The sequence below is a fragment of the Anticarsia gemmatalis genome, chromosome 15, assembly GCF_050436995.1.
Source record: "Anticarsia gemmatalis isolate Benzon Research Colony breed Stoneville strain chromosome 15, ilAntGemm2 primary, whole genome shotgun sequence".
In the NCBI taxonomy this organism is placed as follows: domain Eukaryota; kingdom Metazoa; phylum Arthropoda; class Insecta; order Lepidoptera; family Erebidae; genus Anticarsia; species Anticarsia gemmatalis.
In genome coordinates, this window is record NC_134759.1 from 4,397,022 (window position 1) to 4,422,764 (window position 25,743).

The 25,743-nt window shown below is 34.4% G+C and overlaps 3 protein-coding genes across 4 annotated transcripts; 1 reads left to right on the top strand and 2 right to left on the bottom strand.

Annotated features, from left to right (window-relative positions):
* Positions 1 to 28: 28 nt before the first annotated feature.
* Positions 29 to 15,876, top strand: LOC142978768 (ubiquitin-conjugating enzyme E2 Q2). Its single transcript, XM_076123326.1, has 8 exons — positions 29 to 314; positions 2,139 to 2,255; positions 8,066 to 8,166; positions 10,981 to 11,116; positions 12,976 to 13,147; positions 13,696 to 13,887; positions 14,778 to 15,005; positions 15,397 to 15,876. Exons 1-8 carry the CDS (start codon positions 153 to 155, stop codon positions 15,426 to 15,428), a joined length of 1,140 nt encoding a protein of 379 aa, XP_075979441.1. The 5' UTR covers positions 29 to 152; the 3' UTR covers positions 15,429 to 15,876.
* Positions 15,877 to 16,068: 192 nt separating this feature from the next.
* Positions 16,069 to 18,947, bottom strand: LOC142978769 (glutathione S-transferase 1-like). 2 transcript variants are annotated; one of them, XM_076123328.1, is made up of 7 exons: positions 18,810 to 18,846; positions 18,549 to 18,612; positions 17,835 to 17,992; positions 17,673 to 17,731; positions 17,221 to 17,368; positions 16,624 to 16,817; positions 16,069 to 16,295 (listed from the first exon to the last, which is right to left on the bottom strand). In XM_076123328.1, the coding sequence occupies exons 3-7, from the start codon at positions 17,973 to 17,975 to the stop codon at positions 16,151 to 16,153; spliced, it is 687 nt and encodes a 228-aa protein (XP_075979443.1). In that variant the 5' UTR covers positions 17,976 to 17,992; positions 18,549 to 18,612; positions 18,810 to 18,846; the 3' UTR covers positions 16,069 to 16,150. The 2 variants fall into 2 exon arrangements, with proteins under 2 accessions (XP_075979443.1, XP_075979442.1); XM_076123327.1 differs by having other exon boundaries at positions 18,549 to 18,947.
* Positions 18,948 to 24,369: 5,422 nt separating this feature from the next.
* LOC142978711 (ribose-phosphate pyrophosphokinase 2-like) lies at positions 24,370 to 25,670 on the bottom strand. The gene has a single exon (XM_076123247.1). It carries the CDS (start codon positions 25,528 to 25,530, stop codon positions 24,499 to 24,501), a length of 1,032 nt encoding a protein of 343 aa, XP_075979362.1. The 5' UTR covers positions 25,531 to 25,670; the 3' UTR covers positions 24,370 to 24,498.
* Positions 25,671 to 25,743: the final 73 nt, after the last annotated feature.

Genomic DNA, 25,743 nt, shown 5'->3' on the forward strand with positions numbered 1-25,743 from the left:
CCCTCTATCGTCAGCAAACAACGTTTTTTATAATAATTTCCGCCATTACGTTCCGCCATTTTGCTTGGTCGCGGAGTGAACGTAAAATTTATTCTCATGTATTTTATCGTGAATAAATACTAGTTAGTTTAGAATTAGTGTTTAACACACTAATGGCTTGCTTAAATACACTTAAGTTAGAAATCAAAACGTTAGAACAAGTGTTTCCAAAAAACCATGAACGGTTTCAGATAATGTCAGCTAGTGTCGACGAACTGACCTGCAGATTCGTTGGCAAAAATGGAAAGAAATATGAAATACACGCTAATATTACGGTAAGTACCATAATTAACTAAATTACATAGGTGACATAAAAATTAATGTGTTAGCTCAGGGGTGCGCTTTATTGATTATCTTTCGCTGGGACAAAGGGTCGTTGTTTATGAGGGCAGGGCTGTCAACAAAAGGTTTACGGAAGTGAATTTACATTTCCCTGTTGCAACTGCACGTTTGTCACGTTTCGGTGTAAATTATTTACAAAACATTGATGTAAAACACAAATCAATAGTAGCGTGTTAGCGAATGTTGCAGATCATATGTTTATTGAGCATACGGTACCGTGTCGAATCGCTGTATCGATCATTTCGGGTCCAGCACGTCATTATCACAGTGTTCGTGAATCATTACAGCTATTTTATAGAGAGAGTAACGACTGTTTTGTTTGGATAACGGTATATAGGCGCGTTTTTGGGACAAAGGCTCTTAGTCATCTTCTCTACCTGCTTTTTGTCATGTAGACATTTTGTTGGTCCCATTTATGTTTTTTTTACTGATGCAACAATGCAAGCTTGGAATGTTGAGTCCTTAGCTGTACATTCACAGATAGCAGGCTATTATTGTATGTTGAATGTATTTATTCATTATGTTTACTAGGATTTTGTATTGATAGAGTAAACATGTTGTATTGTTTATGTGTGATAGTCTACTATCTATGTTATAATGCTTATTTGTGATTACATTCACTTATCTGCAATGACCATTATTATACAATGTGCTATAAAAATATATTGGACCCAAATATTACAATAGATAATAACCAAAATAGAAGTATACATACATATCTAGTATGATACTGATAAACTATAATGTACACATTGTAATTATACATGCACCTAAATATCTACAAATAATTGTGAGCTGAATAGTATTTACATCTAAAAAGGTTTTATGAAAGTCAATTTGTCCCATTATGCCCATGTTATTCTATTATTAACCTTAAAAGCCCCATTAAAACCATAATTGACATTGATTTGAGTGTAGATAACCTGTTTAGTTACATAGGAATTTCTATTTAAAGCATGGGAATGATTTTTGATCACTTTTACTGTGGCATAAACTACTGTTGGTGCCATATAACTGAGTTAATGGTTTATTTATGTTAGTTACAAATAAATAAATATAAGCCCAAATTTAATTTCCATTAACACTAGTGTCAATGTTAAAAATACATTTTTATTTCAATAATCTGATAATTTAATTAAACTTTCTGTCTAATTCTAAATTCCTAGCAAGTAATACATGCAGTTCTAACTAAGCCATGTTATAGGTACTATGTTTATATTTTTATACAGTATTCTTCCTACAGCTGTTTACATAAATATTGACTCTTACCATGATAAGTATGTAAACATTTCAAGTGGCAAAAACCAAGAATGGCTTGTTGTTCTTTAGGTGCTATTTTTCCCTAAACCTTAATAAGTCACCAACAATAAGTGGCCTGCTGATTTAATTTCATTGAGTGTTCCTTTTTTGCCCATAAATTCCATACAAAGCTTGGTCCTTTGCAAGTTGGTTGTAAATTGCTAATAATGGGCTATAACATAAGTTATCATAAGTATCTGAATAGATTGCTCACAGCTTCTGGATTTTTAGAAGTTTCTTGTTAAATTACTGATTCCAATTCTGTAAAAGCCTAGTTTAAAGAATATACATGCACAAATAGGCAGAAGTTATTAAAGATACCAATGTTTTGCCATTAACCATGTCAGTCCCTATATAAGTGCCATATACTGCCATATATTTAGCTTGGGATGCAACTATTAAAAAATATTCTTATATAAAGAAGATACATTTAATAATACAATATTATGGTTGTTCAGGAGACATACCCCAACACACCACCAGTATGGTTCGCCGACAGTGAAGATCCCATTGTGACAAATGCGGTCCAGATCCTGAGCAATACACAAGGCAGAGACAATCATGTTATAAACCAGGTAAGTCATTTATTTATAAATTAAAACATTGGATCAACAATCAACATATAAACAATATTATGAAGATAACTCTCACTTATTGCATTATGATGCCTTGTTTTCACCTGACTGATCAGCATATCCTGGGCTACAAGCTTCTTGTCATAATATTAGATAAAACTGCACACTGTAATATGATTTTAATATAATTGTCTTTCTTACTGTAGTAAAACAACTTAGTAGACAGCCTTGTCTGCAATGTATGCTGAAGATGGTCTGTCTGATATATTTTGGACATAGTTCAAAATTATTACTTTTAATCTCTATAAATTTTGCCTACTATTACTCTCTAGTTGTCAGACTATAGTACTTAGATGAACTATAAGAGGACTTCAATTATAACTATAGGTCATCTTTAACTAACCATGGGCGGGTTATGGGTAAAATGCTATACATAAATGTGTGAGTAAATAATACAGAAATCCAGATTTATAATAACCAGTTATTGATTTAGGGGAGAGCATTGGGGGGCAATGACCCTCTCCCTTTAACCAAGAAAACTAAAAATAACATAATGTACTCTGTTGATAAACACGTTTGATTTATGAAATTAACAAGAACATTATAATAACTATTATAAATAGTTCAAATCTATGTATATTAGTATGTGTGTGATATTTTTTTTGCATAAGTATGTTAGTAGAAATAAATCTTCAAGGACAGTGATATTGACATTCAATGTTGACCCTGATTTGTTTGTCTATAAAAAAGATAGCTAATGTTATGTTAGAGCTATCTCATGACCTACTGTAAGAAGTGTCTATTTTTTTATCTTTCCATTTCTTAATGAAGTTGAAGTTTTTCATTAAGTGAATGTAGGCAAATCAAGGCAAGACCATAAGAAAATTTTCAATAGGCACTTTATTTATTTAACATTTTCAGATTTTCCTTGGTTATCAACTATACTTATATTATACAACAATTATGTAATAAAGTTATCTACTTTATTCAAGGAATAGTTCTGTCATTTTTGAGAGAATGTACATACATTATCTGTTTAAAAACAAATAAGAAAATCTACAAACAATATCTTCACCAATAGAAAAACCACTACTCAAGTAGTAATAGAAACATGCCAGTCATAATAAAACCCACTTTACTATCAGAATGCACTCATATAAATTCATAGAATAGCAAAGAAACTGCCTACACATAATTGTGTGATTTTCTACTCCATGGCTTACTTTCATGAGTCAGTGTGAGCAAATAGGTTATTGTGTAGTCTTGAAGGCCTTACAACTGATCCTTATCTGTTTAATTGATCCATTGAAGCAACTATTAGATTGTGTTCACTGGAATACTAACTATTGCCTTTTGAAGTAAAATAAACAATATCTAATATACAATTTGTTAACATTTCTATTGGCAATAATAGTACCAATGATAGTTCATACAAGTAGAATTAAAAAAAGTACTGAATGTTAAGTAAAGATTTCTGAAAATGTGGTCTACCAAGTTCATTAGAATATGGTAGTTTCCCTTGCACTTATATGGTTGCTCATCATCTATCTTACTAATAATAAATATAATAAGTAAACATTGTGACGAAATCAAGCATGCATAAGAGGTCTTTAACACAAGAACTGTATTAGAGACTTGAAGTGATATTGTGAAGTACTGTAGAGTCCCCAACCCAGTACCTGGCCAGCATAATGGCTTAACCCCTCACATTCTAATAGGAAACCCTTGCCCACCATTTGGGCAGTAATGGTTAAAATAATGTATTATAATATTTTAATTACCAAATCTGATACCTACTGCACCTAGTCACCTTTCTTAGCTATATAAACACTAATATGTCATATTCTTGCCATTATACCTATTAATTAATGAATGATTAATATGGTAAATACCACAAAGTTATTCATAGTGTTATTTACCAATAAATCAAAACAACAGTGACTATGTTATTATTTTATCATATTTGGTTCATTATGAGTTGTTAATTTTGTGTTTACTTTCATACACATTATACAAGTAAGTATATAAACGTGACTTGCTGTAGGTAAAGTGTAAGAAATGCAAATGATATCTAACTAGTTTGCAAGTTAAAATGTCAGTACATTTTTCTGTTATAATTTAAACTATTATTTAGATTAGTATTTGGTTAGTAGTAACTTTGAGACGCTCATAGCCAGTTTCCGTTCGGTAACCGATCCGTAGGTGAAGCAACCCTTGGCGCGGCCATTCGGATGGGTGACCGATTTGTGGTATTTGAACTGGGCGTTTCCGTGCTTCGGAGGGCACGTAAATATTTGGTCCCGTTTGTTGTTTACTTAGAGAACATTCGTTAAGCCATATCAAAGGCCTTTCGGACGGTATGAACAACTTTGACACTAAGTGGCTAACTAACCATTCAGTCATTCTTAATTTATTCAGTAAGCATAAGGTCAGACAAGAGAAATAACATACATTCTAAACATAATAATATAATCCTTGATAATTCGTGTATGTACTTCACACAGATCATGAGTGTTACGTCTAGATTTCTAGCAGAAAGGACTTGCTTCTTTTTAGAAACAATTGCAACTAATTTGTGCCCGCGGTTACGGATTTTTATTAAATGTTTACCTATGACATTTCCCGGCTACTGTCTATCCTTGCTATATATTATATAAAACAGTTAAGTTGTTTTGACGTAGAATAAGAGCAAACTTTCACTTTTTAGGTACAAGAATAGATTATAGAATATTTATTTTCTTATGTTTGTGCTCCACAATTTTATTAATGAGTTTATTTTACGTCTAGATTATTATGATTGCAATACTCGCTATAAAACAATAAAAGAAAAGGGTTTAATCAGTCATCGAAGATAAAAAGACCATTGCACTACTACTCCTACTACTATTGCTTAATATGAAGGTTTTTCAAACAAATAGTATTTGCGACTAATTTATTAATACTCCTTAGGTATTAACTGTACAAAGGAAAAAGAATTGTGAAATATTTTATTGCAACAGAAGGAGAGATATCTCCTTGACTAATATAGGAAAGGAGATATCTCTATCTAAGGAGAGACTATATTTACATCATTAATATTGCACCTTTACTTTTAAAATGTTGAACATAATAATTTTAAAATGAATCCAAGTAGATGACATGTTACCAAACTTTAGCTGGCTGCTGATGAAAGCCCTTAATTACGCTTACAACTTCGTGTCGTGCATCGGTCCACGGATTTCATTACTCTTCTGCTCATACTATAACACCCCTAAGGCGATCTATTTTAGTGCAAACACCCAGACTGATTCTGAAACTTCTTATTTCAAAAACCCATTTAATAAAAGAAAATCCCGCTGCAAAATGATTGTACTTATTCTTGATGTTATCCAATCCATTTTATTGCTTTAACGGTCTTGTATATTCAGATGTGGTAACGACATTGCCGGCTATGTAATTTTATGTGCAATATAATATTATGTTTATCGAAGCTCACACGGCTTCAGGAAAATGATACGTATGACGCACTTTAGCTTTTTTGGAAGTCAACACTGAGTAATAGATTATTTTAATAGCTTAAGCATTTGTATCAATGATTTGCTGTGTACCTATAGAAAATGAACCCTGCGAATCTACACGCGATCTTATTTTGTCGTCGCCTTATTGAGCCGCTTAAGGGATGATTTTTGGAAAACAGAAGACTCTTCGTCCACTATTTCCCTCCCAGTTTAAATGCTTTAACAAAACACATAAAATTTTATAACGGCTTAGCTACGAAAGCGTAATCATGCAGTAATTTTTCCGTGGGTAACAGACAAACTTTCGCATTTATATTAATATGGATTGAACTGGTTGATTCAAAGTGCAGACCATTAATGGATGACGTTGATGTTGACGCGTCAGTCCGATGACCGCGAAAGGTATTTGTGCGGTGCGCATATTTTCTTTATTTTCTGAAAATGCAGCGCTTCAAGAATTTGTGCTTATACTATCGATTATTTCATTAGTATTAAGCTTAAAAACTTTATTAACATTCTGTAATTATTTTTTATCCTTTTTTCTACTTTTATATTTCGGTATAGCCGAAAAAAAGAAAAATATTCGACGGAAGCTGCAGCTACCCCGAAATGGAACTTTCTTCTTTTCATAAAAAATAGTAGGTAATTTTTTTTGCAAAACATTAGTTCTAACATGAATAGAGCCATCAGCATAGTGTGAATTGTATAGTAAACAAAAACAGTCATTGCATTTTTATCTATGTACGTTTAGATCATTCGACCGCGACCTCGGGTTCAATGAACTTACCAAAATAAGTGCCTACCTACACGACGTGCAAATTGACCGTGCCATTGAAATACACGGTTTTTTTCTCCTATTTGAACAGTTTCTGGTACAATTTTATCTTCAAAACTACTTAGGAGGTAAATAGATTAATTCGTTTGACCATTTACTGTTATCTTAATGACGTAGGATTTGAAGAAGCAAACTTCCTGTTAAATATTTATTCTTAACTATATTATTTATCTGTCATCCATGAATCAGCTTACTGCAGTAATCATCAATTAGCAGACATTTATTGGGATGATAATGTGCCAATTCTACTGTTAAGATTTATAAGAAACTGGTAAATCTTGTTTAGAAATACTTGGTAAAATACCACGTGTTTGAAGTTTTGAGTTATTGATACATAAAATGACTGATGTTGCCATTTCTTTCTTTTGTATTTAATAGCAAAGAACTCGTAAAATGATAATAAACAGCAGTAAATGCATATTTATATAAATTGAAATTTGATTACAACTACAAACATCTTCGTTCAGAACAGTCACGAAAATTCAGGTTATTTTCTTACTATTACTAATGGTCTGGTTAAATATTATAAAATCTAGCAACGGGACTAATCAAGAAATGTCTAGTTTACGGTATTTCCATGTCAAAAGTTGATAGATTATATCGTCTGATGCAATTATGTAGCGGTTTACGACAGCTATCGAAAAATGATGACTCGATTCATTTATAATTGTATCGTGTCGTCAGGTCTTTAGGCACACATGACTAAGTATTTTGTTGTCACGGTGAATTTTCTAAGATATATCCGTATAGCCTTTGGAATAAACCAGTCTTGGGCCAGTTAGCGGTCAAAATGTTTCTATAGTCTTACAACTTTGTGGAGAGCCTTGTAAAACAAGTTTCGAAGTTGTCAGAGATACTTAAACAAAATTAAACATTTTGAACATCGCGATGCATCGGTGATTGCTTATACAACTGACGGTGGCCTGTCTGATACATCTACTTTTATTTAGAAATACTCAGCAGTATTCATTACAATCTAGGTGAAGTTATCCAATGCAAGACTACTAAGCTGTCGAACTTATTATCTCTTGGATAGTCTATCCGGAAGTGTTAAAACCGGCATTTAGTATAAACATATGTTTAAGTTGTACATAATTGGCTTAATAACTCTATTGTATGTAAAAATACAACAGGAAATATCAATGAACTTTGTTGCCTATTTTGTGCTAAACAGTTCATAAAATTAGACTTGAACTTCGCACATCTAAAATAGGAAATGGAATGCTAATTCCGCCTTTTATCAAGTAGAAAATAATTGGTAGTACAATGTTCTGTACATTTCGTACAATATTTACTAAACTGTACAAGAAGGGATCCCCATTCCCCTCTAATTTTCACTTAGCCCTTATAATACTGGTACAAGTCTGTCGTCATCAGGCGGACGAATGATTAGAAAGTACAGAGCCCTAAGAATCATAGGATGAAGAGAGTTCGTGTATTATTTTAAATTAATGTTTGTTATTTCGTATTGTTTCTAGGTCGGTATATTGTTGAGGGAACTATGCAAGTTACACGGTGTTCCAGAGCCTCCAGATTTGGACTCATTGTCGCTTCCAGTGCATCCAGCACCACAGCAGAGGTTAGTAAACTAATTTATGTTAACTAGTCAAAATTATCTCACTACTCGTTAGTTTTATCTTTGTTTTAAAGTAATCATTAATTAAATTGGTAATTCCCTTCCAATATCTTCAATAACTTTGTAAGGGGCTTGAAGTATCTGTTGCTGCATAATTAAAAAAATATTTAAATTGATAAAAATAGGTGAGGAATGTAAGTCTTCCTCTTGAACTGTTAATAGTTGAAATACATTTCTCTCGTCTGCAACTGGGTACTAGTATGATACTACAGTACAGTACTGCAAAACAGCCTGTGAAAAATTAACAAACGGATCCTATTCATATGCAAATCATAACGTTACTTGTATCAAGTATGTAACCTTAACTTAGTAATGGTCCATTAAACAATAGTTTTAATACCGTATAATTACATAATAAACAATCAGCCAGCTATTTACCTAATAAATGACGTCAAGAAAGAAACGCGTACCATGTACATATATATTCGGTATTGTAAGACTGAAAAATAAATAAAATAATCCTCAATGCGTAATAGCAAGGTCGGTTTCAGACGTTTCAGTATGTTTATTGAAATTGCGCGCAATATAATCAATGTAAGGTCATCTCAGATATAAGTGTGAGTGGTTTAATTTGATATATTTTAGTAATTATAAGATTTAACAGTTAATTAGAACCTTTGTTATGTTATTGTGTGCAATATAGTGACGCAGAAGCAATTGGTATTTTATTCGTTGACTGTTGGACATTCTTCCTTATACAAAGAAGATAATTTTATGGGCCTGTATCGTCTGGGTAAAGGCCTCCCACAGCTTTCAAGAGACAATCCCGTCTCCATCTTTTACGGAAGATAATTATTTTTATAACATTAATTTGTAGTTTTCATGAAACTATGTTGGGATGTTGAATAATAACATGCTGTATAGTAAATATTCGTTGACTTATATTTATTCAAAAGTTATGTTAAATAGTTGAATTGGAAATACTTTAATCAATTTCCCTTTTTCTAGTCTTCCGTACTAAAGCGTGTTTTCTACCTGAACGCTATAAAGTAAAATGCTGGAAAACACCCAACCAACGCATTTACATAATAACATGTAAATGTAATTACATGTAAGTGCATAAGTCTTTTGACTGAACGTTTGATACGGTTCTTCCTTCAATGCAAATTGTACTCATTAAAACAATCAATTTACTTGACGGAATACAAATATGTTTCAAGTATTTTACATTAAAACAAAGTCCACGGCCGCGTCTGTCTGTTGGCGATAAATTTTAAGTAATGAACCGATTTTAATGCTAGTTTTACTAATAGAAAGAGAAATTTAAAAGCGATGAACGGTATAGCTCATAATTAATTATGGTTAAGTGACAATTGGCTGAAATATTATGATGGCAAAGTTTTTCGAATAAAATAAGAGCGCTGCGATCGGGATCCAAGTTCAATAAAACAATGTGGTTGGCTTGTTGATTTCTGTATAAACAATGGAAACTTTTACCTTATACGTTGTTTTTTGCCTATGTACAGGCAAATGCTCCAATGGGGCACTCAAATAGCGCATCTCTCGGGGAGACTCAGCTCCGCCGCGTACGCAATCAGAAAAGTAAGACAGTTTGCTGGTGTGGATGCGGCAAGACTGGTTTACTTTAGTTATTTCCACAGCGTCATGTCTTACGGTATATTACTGTGGGGTAAGGCTGCTGATATAGATGTTATTTTTGTCCTTCAAAAAAGAGCTATCCGTGCAATTTATAGTTTAGGAGCGCGAGACTCCTTGAGAGAGCTTTTTGGGCAGATAGGGATACTGACGGTGTCATCACAGTATGTGCTTGCAAACTTGTTGTATATAAAACAAAATTTAGGGACTTTCGCAACAAATAGCGATAGACACAATTACAACACTAGAAACAGACACAAATTAGTAGGTCCCCATCATCGTTTACACAAGGTGCACAATTCGTTTGTAGGTCTCGGCATTCGTTTCTTCAACAAGCTTCCAAAGCACATCATGGATTTACCCCTGCCAAAATTCAAAGTTGCTGTTTAGGAACATCTCGTTAGGAAAGCTTATTACAGAATTGATGAGTATCTAAACGACAATAGCTCTTGGGATTAGTCGCTCGCTTGATTAGGATTCTTTGAAATTAGGGAACTTTGCTATAAATTGTATAAACTCAGTAGCAGTAGGTCTAAATATTGTAAAATATGGGCAATTAATGATGCAAATAGGTGATGTTACGTACAATTTGATGTTATTCATAAAACTGACACTTTTTTCTTTTATAATGTTCACAACCAGAGTGCTCACTTGCTGCCCATATTCTTATTATCACATGCTAGTAGGTGCTCCCAACATACGGCATGATCAGAGACTAATAAATAACCTTGCTATGTTCATTTAACTTAATTGACGTTTAGTCTATATCGCTGATTGTTGGCAGCTCCTCGCATGATCAATTATTGTATCAACCACATTGTAAAACTTTTTGGCGATTGAAAAGAGTGGCCGTGAGTTTCTCGCTAGCTCTTCTCATAAGGCTCTACCCCCTTTCCGAGCTAGTGGTAGATTCAGTAATTGTAACGACTATCATTTGACCTAAATGAATAAATGATTTGATTTTGATTTTGATTTTGAAATAAAATAATTTGACACCCCGACGATCGAAAGAGAAGTGTCATAAGTTAAACGCCTATGTGTGTCTGTATGTGGCACCGTAGTACCTAGACGGGTGAACCCACTTGGATGGGGTATTTTTCTTTATAGAGCATATTTTCTTAGGATCTTAGGCATGTTGTTCAATGTGTTTTGTTGTTGTAGAGTACCAAGTGTGACGTCAAATGGTGCCGAGTCGGGCACAGAGGAGGATGAGGAGATGGCTGAACAGGAAGATGAATCTGAAGGAGAGGATGACTTGCCACTAGAGATGGTTGATGATGCTGGGCGCAGTAACAAAGTAAGTTATTACGAGGGTCTACTTTAGGGTCCCATGTAATCATACTGTAGGCAGTACTAGTCAATAGTAGAGACATCCATATTGCCTTGGTATCTTCTTCATAGTAAAAAGACATGTTGGTTTCATGGTAATGGTCCATGAAAGAGCTAATGAAGGGTGACCTTCCAATGTCTCTCTGCCTTAAACATATTTCTTACTAAAGTAAAAATGTTCAAGAATTTGCTAAACAATTTACTACAAACGGAAGAGTGTCAATTTGTCTATACTGCTTATTTTACATAATATGCTTATCAATTTAAGAAATTTTAAACACAATATAAAGGGTCAAATATAGTGCCAATCTATGACCAAAAATATATAAAGGGTGTGTCTTGTTTTGAGTTAAGTATGCATCTTTGTACTACCTAGCTGTAGTACAGAAATAAGACTCAGCTAAGAAGTATGCAAGTTTGTATAACTATGTTAAAGCTATTTGGGTGTTGACTTTATTTGATTGATGTGTTGTTCTCAGTTGTTATGGATCAGTCATAAGTACTGTTTTGGCATCATATCACTAGACAGTTTGCCAACATATTGCCCAAATGTTTTCTTTGATGCCAGTACATATCTATTGGGTAATTTACCATATCAGTGCCTAGGAACAGTAGCAGTTACAATTGTTGTTCATTCATAGTGAATAGCTAATAATATCAATCTTAGTGTCAAAGTTGTTGCTTAACTACCGCTTTTTTAATTCAAAACAAACGGGGCCGACTTTTCACATACTCTTCAAAGCACGTAGACGTTCAATCTAAATTGCCGCTCTGCGGCTACCCATCTATAGAATGTCCGCGCTAGGGTTGCTTAACCCAGTGATTGTTTATCGACTGGTGAACATAACTAGCTATTATAAGCTCATCAGGCTAGCACTTAGTTACTATGAGTTTAGATACATTTCGACTTGAATAACTTTGACAGTAGGTTTGGCCACTAAGTATACAGACTGGGCATAAAAACTGTTCACACTTTCTCATCACACATTAATGTTTGGCAATAAACAAAAGTAATGTCAATTACACTTTCAAAACGTCTTATACTCTTATTGACTTGCAATGTTAAATGAAAGTCGCATATTAATTCGATGCCATTTTTTTTATAGCGATCAGGTGCATATTAAAAAAAAACATGGGGCAAAGATATCACATTACGTGTTAGAAACCAATAAATAACAAAATTAAAAACAGTAATTGAGTGAATAATTGAGTTATCTTCGAGCATTTATGAATAAACTTGTGTTTGCTAATTACTAACTGAAATAAATTAGTGTCAATGTGTCATCTAACACAAGCTAAAACTGCCTTTTATCGAGTATTTTAATAGCAAATACTCGAATATATTTTTCACAAGTAGAGGTAATTGAAATACACATTTCGCCGTGTAATTAGTAGACAGTCGTTTAAAAGTTACTAACCGAATTATTAAACATCGCGCTTCTCTTGAGAATTTCATTGCATTCATACCTTTTAGTATGTTTCCCAAAACTGGGAAACCCCTCAGATACACCGTTAACTATAGGACCACTGTATTTACTCAGTAAAACATTGTTTAATGAAGTCATTTTTACTTGAAGCAAATTCATTAGTAATGACTTTTTTTTTATTAACCTGTATTGTCCCATTGTTGGGCAAGGGTCTCCCCCAAAATCTTCCACCGGTTTCTGTCATTGGCTGTCTCACGCCAATTCTCCAGATAGGTGTCCAAGTTATCGCATTAACGTTTTCGTGGCCTACCCCGAAGTCGTCGACTTAAATGACTTACTGATTTCAATTATATTTTAAGTCTTTGTATATTAGATTTAACCTTGAATTGTTGTATTCCAGGACGACATGGAAACAGAACACTTAGCCACGTTAGAACGGCTGCGACAGAACCAGCGGCAGGATTACTTGTCGGGCAGCGTGTCAGGCAGCCTGCAGGCCACCGACAGACTTATGAAGGAGCTCCGGGATATATACCGCTCGCATTCCTTCAAGAACAATATGTATTCTATTGGTTAGTTTATAACTTCACCACTTTTTCAATACACTTTCCGCGATTTAACAGTCAGAGTTCGCAGTTCTATTTTTAAATTAAATTTTAGAGCCTTGCTCTTGCTGAGCACTAGGACAGCAAAGGAGTTAATATTGAAATGTATGTCATCTAACTCACGTGGCAACGTGACATTTCAATATTAACTGCTCGGATACGTCGCCAGCGACGCCGCAATGGCGTCCTAGTGAGGCAGGGCTCTTAAGCACACGGTAGCGACCAGACTACAGCGGTCAACGTGTGTACACACTTTCAACTATGAGCTCTAAACACAGCCCGCTGGGGCCACGTGTTCGGCGCCTTATGTTAAAATAAATAATATTCACTAGCTTATCATTCGAGAATCAGTAACCTTTTGGTATGCTATTATCAATATACTTGTAGGAGCGTATAATATAACAACAATGCAGAACATTACACGAGTCTTAATCTATGACCTTCAAAAAGCAAAAGCAATTAATCACAAAACGAAATTGACTCTATAATTAAATGGTTAATATTTAATTTTCCAGAGTTAGTAAACGATTCCCTCTACGAGTGGAACATCAGACTGCGATCAGTAGACCCAGACAGTCCGCTGCACAACGATCTTCTACTGCTAAAAGAAAAGGAGGGCAAAGACTCGATACTGCTCAATATCATGTTCAAAGAGACCTACCCGTTCGAGCCGCCTTTCGTTAGGGTTGTTTACCCTATTATATCAGGTGAGATATTATTATTCAAAGTTATTCTTTATAATAGCATATTATCATTTACGATAGGCTTATAACGTTAGTTGATAAGTTTGCTTTGACATATCGCCTTGGTGTGAAAATAGTGTTCCGGGAATTTATTTTGACAATGTTATTAACTGGTCAATATGTTTGGACATGGCAGGGTATCGTAACGCTGACATTTTCAGCCCATTTTATTGTAATATGTGTACTATGGAAACAATCAATAAAAGTTTTTAAACTATAGAAACTAACATGTGACTAACTTGTTGACAACATCACACAAGGACAATTCTTCGTAAACTGTATTATTCCCAGAAAATATTTACATATTTAATTTATTAGTATTACACTCACGAATCACTGCTTTGTACATTGGTCGGGTGCATTGCGAATTTATATGGAATATTTTCTTGTTTTGTAATGTCTGATGAGCTCATTATATTTCTCTTCATCAGCGTCAATTGAGGATGTCTAAAAACAACCTTCAATTGAATGTAATAAAATTGTTTTAACAACACATTGACTCATTGGTAAATCACCAGGCTTTTGATAAATTATATTATTTTTATAAAAAGGAAAATACCCTTAATCAAAAAGTATCTTTTACCTTCTTTATTAAGACATCAATTGGTTATAATTAACCATTAAAAATGTTACTTTGTGTAAAATTTAGATTCCCATAACTAGTGTCTAAACTAAAAAAAAATCTTGTGATTTTTATAATAAAGTATAGGTAAGGATGTGAGTCATGTGAGTTTATTGAGAATTTGCAATCAGATTTTGCGCTACCATTAAGAGTATTCTTACAAAAACTGGAAGTTGCTTGGCCCATGGTTGCAGTTTGACTATAACTAAATCTTTCTTTATGGTTATTTCAGGTGGCTACGTTTTAGTAGGCGGAGCGATTTGTATGGAGCTGCTAACAAAGCAGGGCTGGTCATCAGCATACACAGTGGAGGCTGTGATCATGCAGATCGCGGCCACACTAGTGAAGGGCAAGGCGCGGATCCAGTTCGGCGCCACCAAGGTGGTCTCGCAGTCTCAGTACAGTCTGGCGCGCGCGCAGCAGAGCTTCAAGTGCCTCGTGCAGATACACGAGAAGAATGGTGAGACTATTTACCTTTTACTTTATCTATTGAAATTCGGCCATGGCAGCCAGTTTCATTCGAATTATACCTAGCTTAGTGCGTGGGACCATTTGAAACGTATTTAATTTTGAGCTTAGACAAAGTAGAGATCTTCTTGTCCACTTTGAAAATAGAATGGAAAGTACCCTTGATCATTATTACAAGCAATTTAGTCAAGGAATACTATAAAATGTTTCCAAGCTGCATCAAGTTGCTTTAATAGCATCAGCAGTAGTATGAATTGTGAGAACTTGTGTTTGATTCTCAGGTCAAGTTTCACGTCATCCACACTTCGTCGCTTTGTTTATTCTTTGTTCTTATTACTAAAAATTAAGTTCATGGTTTTAACACGATTTGTTTTATATTCCAGGATGGTTCACACCCCCAAAGGAAGACGGCTAATGATTGGCGATAGTATGCCGTTACATTTTAAGACTAAACGTGCAACATTGACAGTAACGCCCAAACAAACAACCACTCCAAATTTTGACAAGTGACTTTGAGTTTGCGTGATACTATAACATTATGATTCCATTCAATGTTTGTTTCATAACGCGACGCAATTATGTATGTGTTAAGTATGACTGAGAGGACATTTTGTGGTCGAAACTCGTGTATATTATATGTACTTTAATCGTTAAGTGCTATTAATGTTTTGAAGAAGTGCGGGCGGTCGCGAAGAGACTTTACAAGACTTATAGGAAATGTTTAACTGTGTAACGTTTTTTGTAATCATTAATTTTCTCAAAAAAGTTATCCATATGGTAGCCCTAGACGTTACTGGAGTGTAAAGTTGAAAAATTCTTTGCATTTCTTTTTAGTTATTGAAATAAAAAACCTGTGATTCTTATGCATTTTGTTTTATATGCCTTACCTTTAAATAAGCTTCTAAGAAAATAAGTTTCTCGAGGTTGATAATGAAAGTGACAGATAACATAAATGAGTTCACGTGTCGCAAGGAAACATTGGAAAGAATAAGTGCCTATTGGTATATGGAAGGAATGGTAAGTAAAATCTAATCTTTGTTAAAAAAAATATTATTTTATGTTTTCTTGTTTACAAGATATATTTATTACTTGTTTAAATTTTCCCTTTTACCTTAAAAATAGACTTATAAAATAATCTCATAATTTGGACGTCTGGTTGTATTTATTGAATGCCATCAATGCCTTCAGTCCCTCGGCATGTTGCTCGCTTCCTGGCACGTTGATCTTTTTACCGTAGTCTGTCGCGTTCATTGTGTCGAACCACTTTTTGAGTTTAGGAAACCTGGAGGAGAATATTATATGATAGCATAAAAATGCGATTGGGTTTATTGTCGAAAAAAAATTGTCTCTCGCTATATAAACTTTAGAAATCCAGGTTTGACTACGGATGATCGTAATTCATGGTCAAATTACTGTTATAATTATAGATAGTATACTGAGCTTACTTTGTTACCTTCGTTTTCTTTTTATTTTCATTAGATATAGATACATCTCTATAAACTGCGGAGAATATTATCAATCTACTGTACAGTTAATATGCTCATACTTAGTTTATTGCGTGTGATTTAAACATTTTAGTTTATTCATATCAAAATACCAAGTTCACAAACCTTTTTTCATCAATAGGCACTAGTCCATTCAATGAGCCGACACTCGTCATGATGCTAATGTCGGCTATAGTCATTTCATCGTCTGCTATATACTTATGTTCAGATAGATAGTCTTCAAGCTTGGAGTACGCGTCTACTATGTTGGCAATCATATGTTTCGTCATTTCACCTAGTCTGCCGCCGTATGTTGGTGCCTGAAAAGTAAGTATAAAGTAAATAGATGTTGTTTCTCATATTGTTGTATAGAGAATAATGCAAAAGATATATTTTAAAGTAAAATTTCAATTTTCGACAAACGCCTAGTTTTAGTTAGAAAAACTGATCAGGAGCGCGATTCTCTACAGTCTGTCAGTACTGTCGAGCGTTAGTAGATTAACGTAACGTAACTCTATTACGTATTTGAGTCGTTGGCAACGGCTAATACTATCCGGCTTCTTGCTTCTCAAACACACAGGCGAATGTGGGGATACCAAAAATTTAAATTATAATAAACCGGAACCACACTCGTCATCAGTTTGCATTCAGGTAGGTAATAAGTTTTATCTCAGTTATATTATAATTACAGTAGTAATATAATTGTTAGTAAAATGTAGTTACCATAACAGATCTCATTCTAGGGAACAAAATGCCGCAATCAAAAAACAATCGCTGGTGTATTGTACCTCGCTTCCTTGGATCCTTTGGATATAAATGTGCGTGTTCTGGTTTGCCGTATTTCTCCAACAAATAGATCATTATAGCGTGACTGTAAAAAGAAGTACAAAACTTGATTCATTTCCATGACAAATTGAACCTTAGTTAGCAGAATATATCCAACTAAATGGTTGAATATTTTCTCCCTTGTAAAAACTTGCTGTAATTTAATTAATCACAAATATTAAATCGGTACCTATATTGAAACTTTAAATTGATTGATTAAATGCTCTATCCCTGTCGTTTTAACCACACGACCATGTTAAATAGACTGTAAGATAACGATATTAACATTTAACAAGGAGTAAAAGATTAGGTGTATTTAAACAATGTAGTAAAAGTGCCATAATATTTACCTATCTGCTAGCCAGTAATCGCCTTCGTCCAGCAACGGAATAGTCCTCATGGGATTTTTCTGAAAAGCGTTTCGTTTAACGTGGTAAACTTTACAGGTCTATAAACACAAATATCTAGTTAAAATAAACGCCATTTCCTCATTTTATTTGTCATAAACCCACCTTTTTAAGTTCGGGTGTATCCTGCTCACGTAAAACCGGGTTACAATCTCTTTGGTCGAAGTTTAGGCCGAGAATGTCGACGATCATCATCGCAGCTCTTGCGGTCGGACTGGCGTCCGCTTTGTATAGTATGGTTGGCATTTTGACCCACGAGTTAACTAGAAGTAACGAGACGAACAATAGTAGTATTTTTAAAATGTTAGTCTGTCATGAAAATGATCCTTATTTTCATGACAGACTAACATTTTAAAACTACAAAAAGAAAAAGAACTTAAGAAGGTACAGTAGGTCTGTACACTACATAAACTTAGATGCAGCAGGTAAAATGTAATAAATTCAGAGATAGATGATTGATGGCACATCAAGCACATTATAGATAACTATTTATTTATAAAATTAAATATCCTTTCATCTCAGGAATAATTATGCACCTACTATATTAGCTCTGAAAGCAAGAATCCATGCCAATTTATAGTAACTATAAACGTAAACAATTGATCAATAATTCAAATTTGAAGCACTAGTACAAGCAATAGTAATCTACTAAGCAAGATGCATTAAAACAATTAAAACAAGAGAACATTGTACAATAAATAAGTCTAAAGTTTTAACTGTTATGTAAATTATATAAACGTAGGTACATAATAAGGTCCAGTTCTATTTTCGGTGATATAATCAAAACAGCATACAACTATTTAGTAAATAATTACTTACCAACTTAACTGCTATTATTTCTTGATCTTTGACATTTGTCACTGTTCTAGAATCTGTAACTTAGCTGTTGCCAGCAATTTATAGGTCGATATACGTACAATAACCTGATTATATTATAAATAATAACATTTTACTACCTACGCTATCATATCGTTTTGATAAGATTTCGATAACAAGTCCAAATAGAGGAATTAAAAGGTAAACATAACCTAAAAATAACAAATTCTATTTCGTTGTTCTTACTCAACCACAGCACTTTACCTTTTAGTTAAAGAATATAGGTAACTTTTGAGTAATTCCTGATTTACTTTTCTTAAATGTTAATTATGAAGTTTTTTATATAATATAAATAAACTTAGCTTCGGTCAAGTAAATTGTCAGGCTACGTCTCAGGCAAATGGAAACTTGTAAACAGCTGAGTTAGACCAACATGTTTTCATACGTTCGTAATAGATGGCAGTACTTTGAATTTACTGCTATGTTTTTTCATTATCCATCTTAAAATGGTGCACACTTCTTTTTGTAATTATCCTCATTTCCTTTTTAGATTTGTGTTATATGTAAATCACGATTGCAAAATTCTATATTATAACTTTATAACGTAACTTATTATTTGGCTTACTAGTTTCATAACTTTAATTAAGATATCAAAATTAAACAAGTGGTGTGTTGTATTTTTCGTTCTAATGAAATTTTATACCTATGTATGAATGACTGAGTAAGTATAAGTACCCTGTTCATTCAGTACTTATCTACCTACATGGATTTTTTTCATGTGAAATAAGAAATAGGTACTTATAACAGTTCTTCAAATGTGTTAGTTCTTTGTCATTCTTCGTAATTAGTCTGGAGGTCACCGAACAGATGATACTGGAAGTCGTGTGTGGGTTTGAATCCCGACTCAAGCACGTCTTATATTATTTGTTATTTATTTCGCGCAATCAAATAAAATTCGAACGTGTTATTATAGGTATGTTCGAGTATAAATGTTTTGTATTCCTCTCCCAATTCGTAGAATCACGGCCAGACGTCCCTTATTAGACTTTTATATTTACGATTACAAAAAATAATTTATTATATACTTACACCTACAATGTAAATAGGACGTCGTCAATTCCATCAAAGACATCCTTTTACACAAAAGAAATCTTTAATGAGGACAAGGAGATTATTTATTTTTAGAAAACAATTTCTGGGAATAAAATTGTATAGATAATTCTACAAATCTCAATTACATGATAACCGACACAAATCATTGAAGGTTTCTTATTCAACTCACACTCTCTTCCTCAATACGCCCATGGCGATGAAGTTTCTATGAAAGAAAGAAACAATTGATTTGATCAAAGTAGCAGTAGATATTTTTCTTTTCTTTTCTTTTTAAAAGACAACTCTCGCATTAAGAATTGGTCTTGTCTAGCGGGGACTTTTTACAAACACACAAACAACAGACACAAAGCACAACCAGACCCGAAACAATTATTTGTGGATCGCACAAATAATTTCTCCGTGTGGAAATCGAACCCACGACGTCCAGGCGCAATGGTATCGGCGTGGCGACGTAAACCACTGCGCCACGGTTAGTAATTTAAACAATTTCGTTACATCTTAATGAAAGGATTGTACGGTCTGCTTGGAAAGTATTACGGGGCGCAACGGTGAGGGCTATTGAGCTTTGATCGCCCTATTGATGGAACAGTTAACTGAGAGTCGTCAGCGCTGGGTCTACGTTCAGTTTGCTTTCTGAAATATCTCGTATTTCAGTTTTTGCACATTCATACGCTCATCTATTGGGCGCCTCTGTGCACTGGTAACTGTATTCGGCAGTGTATGCAAATCCTGGGTCGGGCCAAAAAGTTTTATCAGAGATATTTTGTTAAGAATTTCGTTGATATTGCCCGGAGTTACAAAGTTGAGGTTATAGACCTCCGTGCTTCAGAGAGCACGCAAAGCCGTCGGTCAAGCGCCTGTGTCGGATTAGCCGTCCCACCGGCCTTTAATATTAAGGGAATTTAGAGCGTACCTGTGTATTGTGCATACACTTGGACGCTATAAACAAAGTCTTGCACGGTAGGCTGGTTTCAATTGAAATGGCCGCCGTAGCTGAATATCGGCCAGAAGGACGTTATTAGGTGTACATAAAACTTAGATGTATTATGTATTTGAACTATAAATCTACTATCAAATTAATATTGTTTACTTATAATATTGTATAAATAACTGCGAGCAACCTTTAACCTATTCCTTTTGACGTGACTGATTGGTACAACATTGTTTGTGATAACACCATAAGTCGGCACTACTTTACAAGCCTAATTAGTCCACTATGCGTATCACGTATTTCAGTTGACAACCAGTGTATGTTAAATTGATCGTCGCTATTCAGTACATTTCTGGTTAGACACGTTAAATTTATACTATAATATGAGGAAGACAACAATGTACAGCATAATGACTTTCAAATAGTTGTCTACCCCATTCCCCAGGTCGATTGTGTAGTAGCTTAGGTGATCAATGCGTATACGACGTGGGTTCGATTTCCACATGAAACAAAGGTGATCGGGTTGTAGTTCAGTTATGTTTCTAAAAGGTCCTTTAGCACGATGTGATACTTACTAAATTATGTAATTATCTCTTTTAATATAAAAATAGAACCGTATTTCTTGTATGTTAACGCTGTATCTAATTATTTAATTTGCTACACCTTATAATTGTAATAACAGCTTCGCATTTTAAGTGCTCCCTTATAATTACTTAGGCACATTACTTAAATACTTACCCAAGTTCAACTCGACACAAAGTTTAAAAGTCAACGACCTTCCATTTGGAGATATATTTTAATCTACTGACGAAATATCTCTAGGTACAAATTGCTAATATAGATAGTATAAGTTGAAAGATCATAGTCGAAATTCTGTAAAATAATTGTTAATGTGTTTTGATCAAACAACATCCACCAAGACCATGCCAACTGTTACAAACAAAGTAACCCCTTTAAGAAATATTAGTTGTATGTTTTCAATTGTGTGAACACTGAACGTAGCTCACGTTTTCATTCATGAAATATTTAATGTGACACACACACACATAGAGAGTTTGTGAGAATAAAGCGAAATAAAGTACTACTGTTAACTTTCACTTCAATGCCCTGTTTAAAAAGCTACGTACGGTTGTAGCAAAAATTGTTACCGCAGGCTAATATCCAATTGGAGGTACCGCGTCCTGGCCACTTTATGGTGACTGTCGAAGGAACACCGTCAGGTTTTAAGTCAGTAAGCCCAAATTTAAAGCCAGAACGTCTTGCCGGCGGGAGAGCCCGACAGACCCCCGCTTCCTCCCAGGAACGGGACATGCAGTAATCCATTTTCCTGACGAAAAAAAAGCTTGTAGCTGTCATAGTAAGCACTCCCCTGACACACACCCACGCTATGTACGAAAATTATGAGAAGCGCGTTTCACACATTGAAAATACCCCAAACCCGCATTCCAACGATGTGTGTTTCGCCTTACAATCCAATTGATTTATCACCCCTGTCAACAGATTTCGTAATACCTACCTTATTTTCAAAGGCGTTGACTCCAATCAACTGTTAGGTATGTCGCCGTAGTAACTACACTGTCCTTTGTCTTGTAACTAAGATGGATTATAAGCCAAAAGCCGCCTTTAGATACAATATACGTTATATGTATGACTTGTTGCCTTGCTTTATAGTTTACCTTTCAAAATTACTCTTGTATTTTTGTTAGAAATGTTGAAATTGAGATCATATTATTATTTGTACTGAGTTTCAATGTAGGTTAAAGTCCTAAGGTTGTGTTAGGCGCAATTACGTCTCAACTTAAATTTGTCGTTTAAAGGAGAAGGTTAATACTCCTTACGTGGCTGCACTATAACCGTAATTTAATGTTATCAATAATAAATATTTCTGTAACGACCACAAATGCGCAAAGATTTTTCTTTGCCAATTATTTTTTGTATGGTAAAACTGTTAGCCCTTCTAATTCTTAGGAATATTTGACTCATATGAACTCTTATTATAATAGGAGAGACCTACTTTAATCCAGGAGGTAGCAGATATTATCGTCATTGATCACCTACATCACTTTATACCTGTATTAGGTACCTTTTCCTTCGCTTAATCTTGGCTTTGCTCTCATTCCGAGTAGTAAGATACGCTGTAAATATAAGTATTTTAAATACAATTTTCTATTATTATGTTCGGATAGAGTTCCTATTATTTTAAACTATCTGAGATAATGGGGTCGTTGATCAAATAAATAAAGCGTTATTATCATGTGATGTAATGGAATATTGTGCCCAATAATAGATAACTGTGTTCAAGAGAGCTTGTTTACTCAAACACTAAAATAAACCGGCTCTCGTTGATGCAATACACTGTTTGAAGTTGACTCTCGCTCCTTGTTATTGTTCAAAACGTGAAGAAAACGATAGAATATAAAATATAATAAGCTATGTTCTGAACCGTATTCTTTTCAAGAAATAAATAAGTACACTGTTTTGATGTTTAAAACTATGAATAAATGAATATAAATATAGAAGTAATTCAAGTGTTGTTATAAATTGGTTACAAGACACAATAAGAGCCAGATTGATTTAAAGTACTACTATTATAAGTACAATATATCAATCCATTAAGTGACATTTAGACACTATAACTTCTGTAATACTTTACTGAACAATTTATTGAAAATGTCCAAAATGTTGTGAAATTGTTATGTTAGATATTAATACTTTTGTGGCCGTACATTTGTTAAATAAATCAACACAACTAATTGCCTCATTAAACTACGAAAGAGCCTTTAATCCTTTAGTTGAGCGGCCAACTAAAACGGTATCATTTGATATTAAAATTCATACCTCGACCGTTCATACAGTCTTAAGTTCTTACCTATCTTGATTAATTAAGTCCAGTATTCCAGTCCCGTTATTCAACTAGATTGAAACTACTTCCTTTGAGTAGATTCTATTAGTGTAAAGAGGAATTATTTGAATATTATTTTACGAAGAAATAGTTTTCAATCTTATTTTGTAAAGTGGTAATCGGTTTGTGCTGGGACCGACAAAAATATTGGACAGTACTTGTAAAAAGATTTCATATCTCTCTGTTCTTGTATCTGCGATATCATGCGAGGACTAAAGTGTTTTGGGTAAAAACTGTCAGATCGGCTAAGTAAAGGTGATAAATAAACATAGTAAAGAAAGTTTACCAAACATTTTCCAATGGTTTGTGTAAGATTTTAGTCTGGTTAATACGAATTTGGTTGAAACAGTAGGCAGTGGTATATCCTTAGTAATTTTTGTATCAACGAGGTCGATAAATATAATTCTTTCGTAGAAGACGAGTCACCAGACTCCTAGATTACGAGACAACAATTTCCAAACTGGGTTAAGAACGTGGATCACTTGACATAAAAACAAACAAATTAACTCGATTATATCAAACAGTTCAAGGTATATGTTATCAAATAGTTACCTAATAATATTCTTTGGTGATTTTGTACATAATAGCCATCTTCCTACGCACCATTCCTATAATATAATGAGAGATGTTCAAAGGTTCTTCTTGACAACAATTGAGATACTTTACCCCACTTAAGTACAAATGAGGGGTATTATTATACAAATTTACACGAGGACGAGAACAACAACACAACAAATAAGCCTTTTAAATAACATTATTTTGAGAAACACGCGTAACAATTTCCTAAATTGTACAATCATATAACAAAACATACGCAATTCTTAAGACATTCTTGTCAATTGTTCTCGTGTACTTCTTTGTATCAAGGAAAAATAATATGACTAATAAATTAGATTTTTATTCTTTGAGAATATAATTTAAAATAGTGATATACACATTATCTTATTGATAAAGCAAAACAATCATTTGTGGAGTATTAAATTCTTACACTAATTGAAGTTTGACTTCTAATAAGGTACATTTGTGAACAAGTAGGATACAGATTCTGCGTAGTGAGTGCGGCGGATCGCTTCAGCGAGCATCACAGATATATCAATCGTTTGGATTTTCGGGCACAGCTTCATGTGCTTGTCTTGTGGGATCGTGTTTGTCACTACTATAGCCTCAAGATTAGAGTTATTTATCTTCTCAATAGCATTGCCAGCGAATACTCCGTGAGTTAAAATAGCATATACTTTAGTAGCTCCAGCCTCGTATAAAGCTTCAGCGCCCTTGACAATAGTATCACAGGTATCAGCTAAATCGTCAACCATGATTGCTGTCTTGTTCTTCACACTGCCTACAAGAACTGTTGAATCACCCTCGTTGGCTCTCTGCCTCTCCTTGTGAATGATAGCGAAGTCGATGTCCAAACGATCGGCAATTGACGTCATTCTCTTGACACCACCAGCGTCGGGAGACACCATCACACTGCTGCTCCAGTCAGGAATGTTTTCTTTGATCCATTTTGTGATCGCTGGTTCAGCGTATAGATTGTCCACGGGGATGTTGAAGAAGCCCTGGATTTGTGACGAGTGCAAGTCAATTGTGATGACGTGGTCAGCTCCAGCCACTGATACAAGGTTTGCCAACAACTTAGCAGTAATAGGAGCACGGCTCTTCTCTTTCTTGTCCTGTCTGGAGTACGGGAAGCTTGGAATCACAGCAGTTACACGGGACGCTGACGCAATTTTGCACGCATTAATCATGATAAAGAGTTCCATGAGGTTATCATTGATTTCACCACAACCGCTCTGGACAATGTACACATCCTCACCTCGAACTGATTCTCCGATTTCAACATTGGTCTCTTTGTTGCTGAATTTCTTCGTCGTAGCACGGCCTAGGTCAAGGCCGAGTCTTGAAGCAATCTTTTTCGCGATCTCGGGGTGCGAGGTACCGGTAAATATCTTAATGTTCGGCATTCTGGCTCCTGGGTTTGAGAAGTGTCTAGTTATTTTCTTCTCGTCTGGTTTCTCTTGATTTTCTTCAGGTCTCATGAGACACGCCGCTGTAGTGAAGAGCTCCTTCACGTCCCGCGTTCCACCACAAAATAACTTGCTATTTGTTTTAAGCGAAGATTTATCTAAGTTCACGAGGAGGTCAGTCCAATATAATCTAAGTCCCCCGCAATGGAACTGTACACTGTCTCATCCATTTCAGTAAACACGTCAATATAAACACCGAGCACTGTTTATTGATCACAATTTATA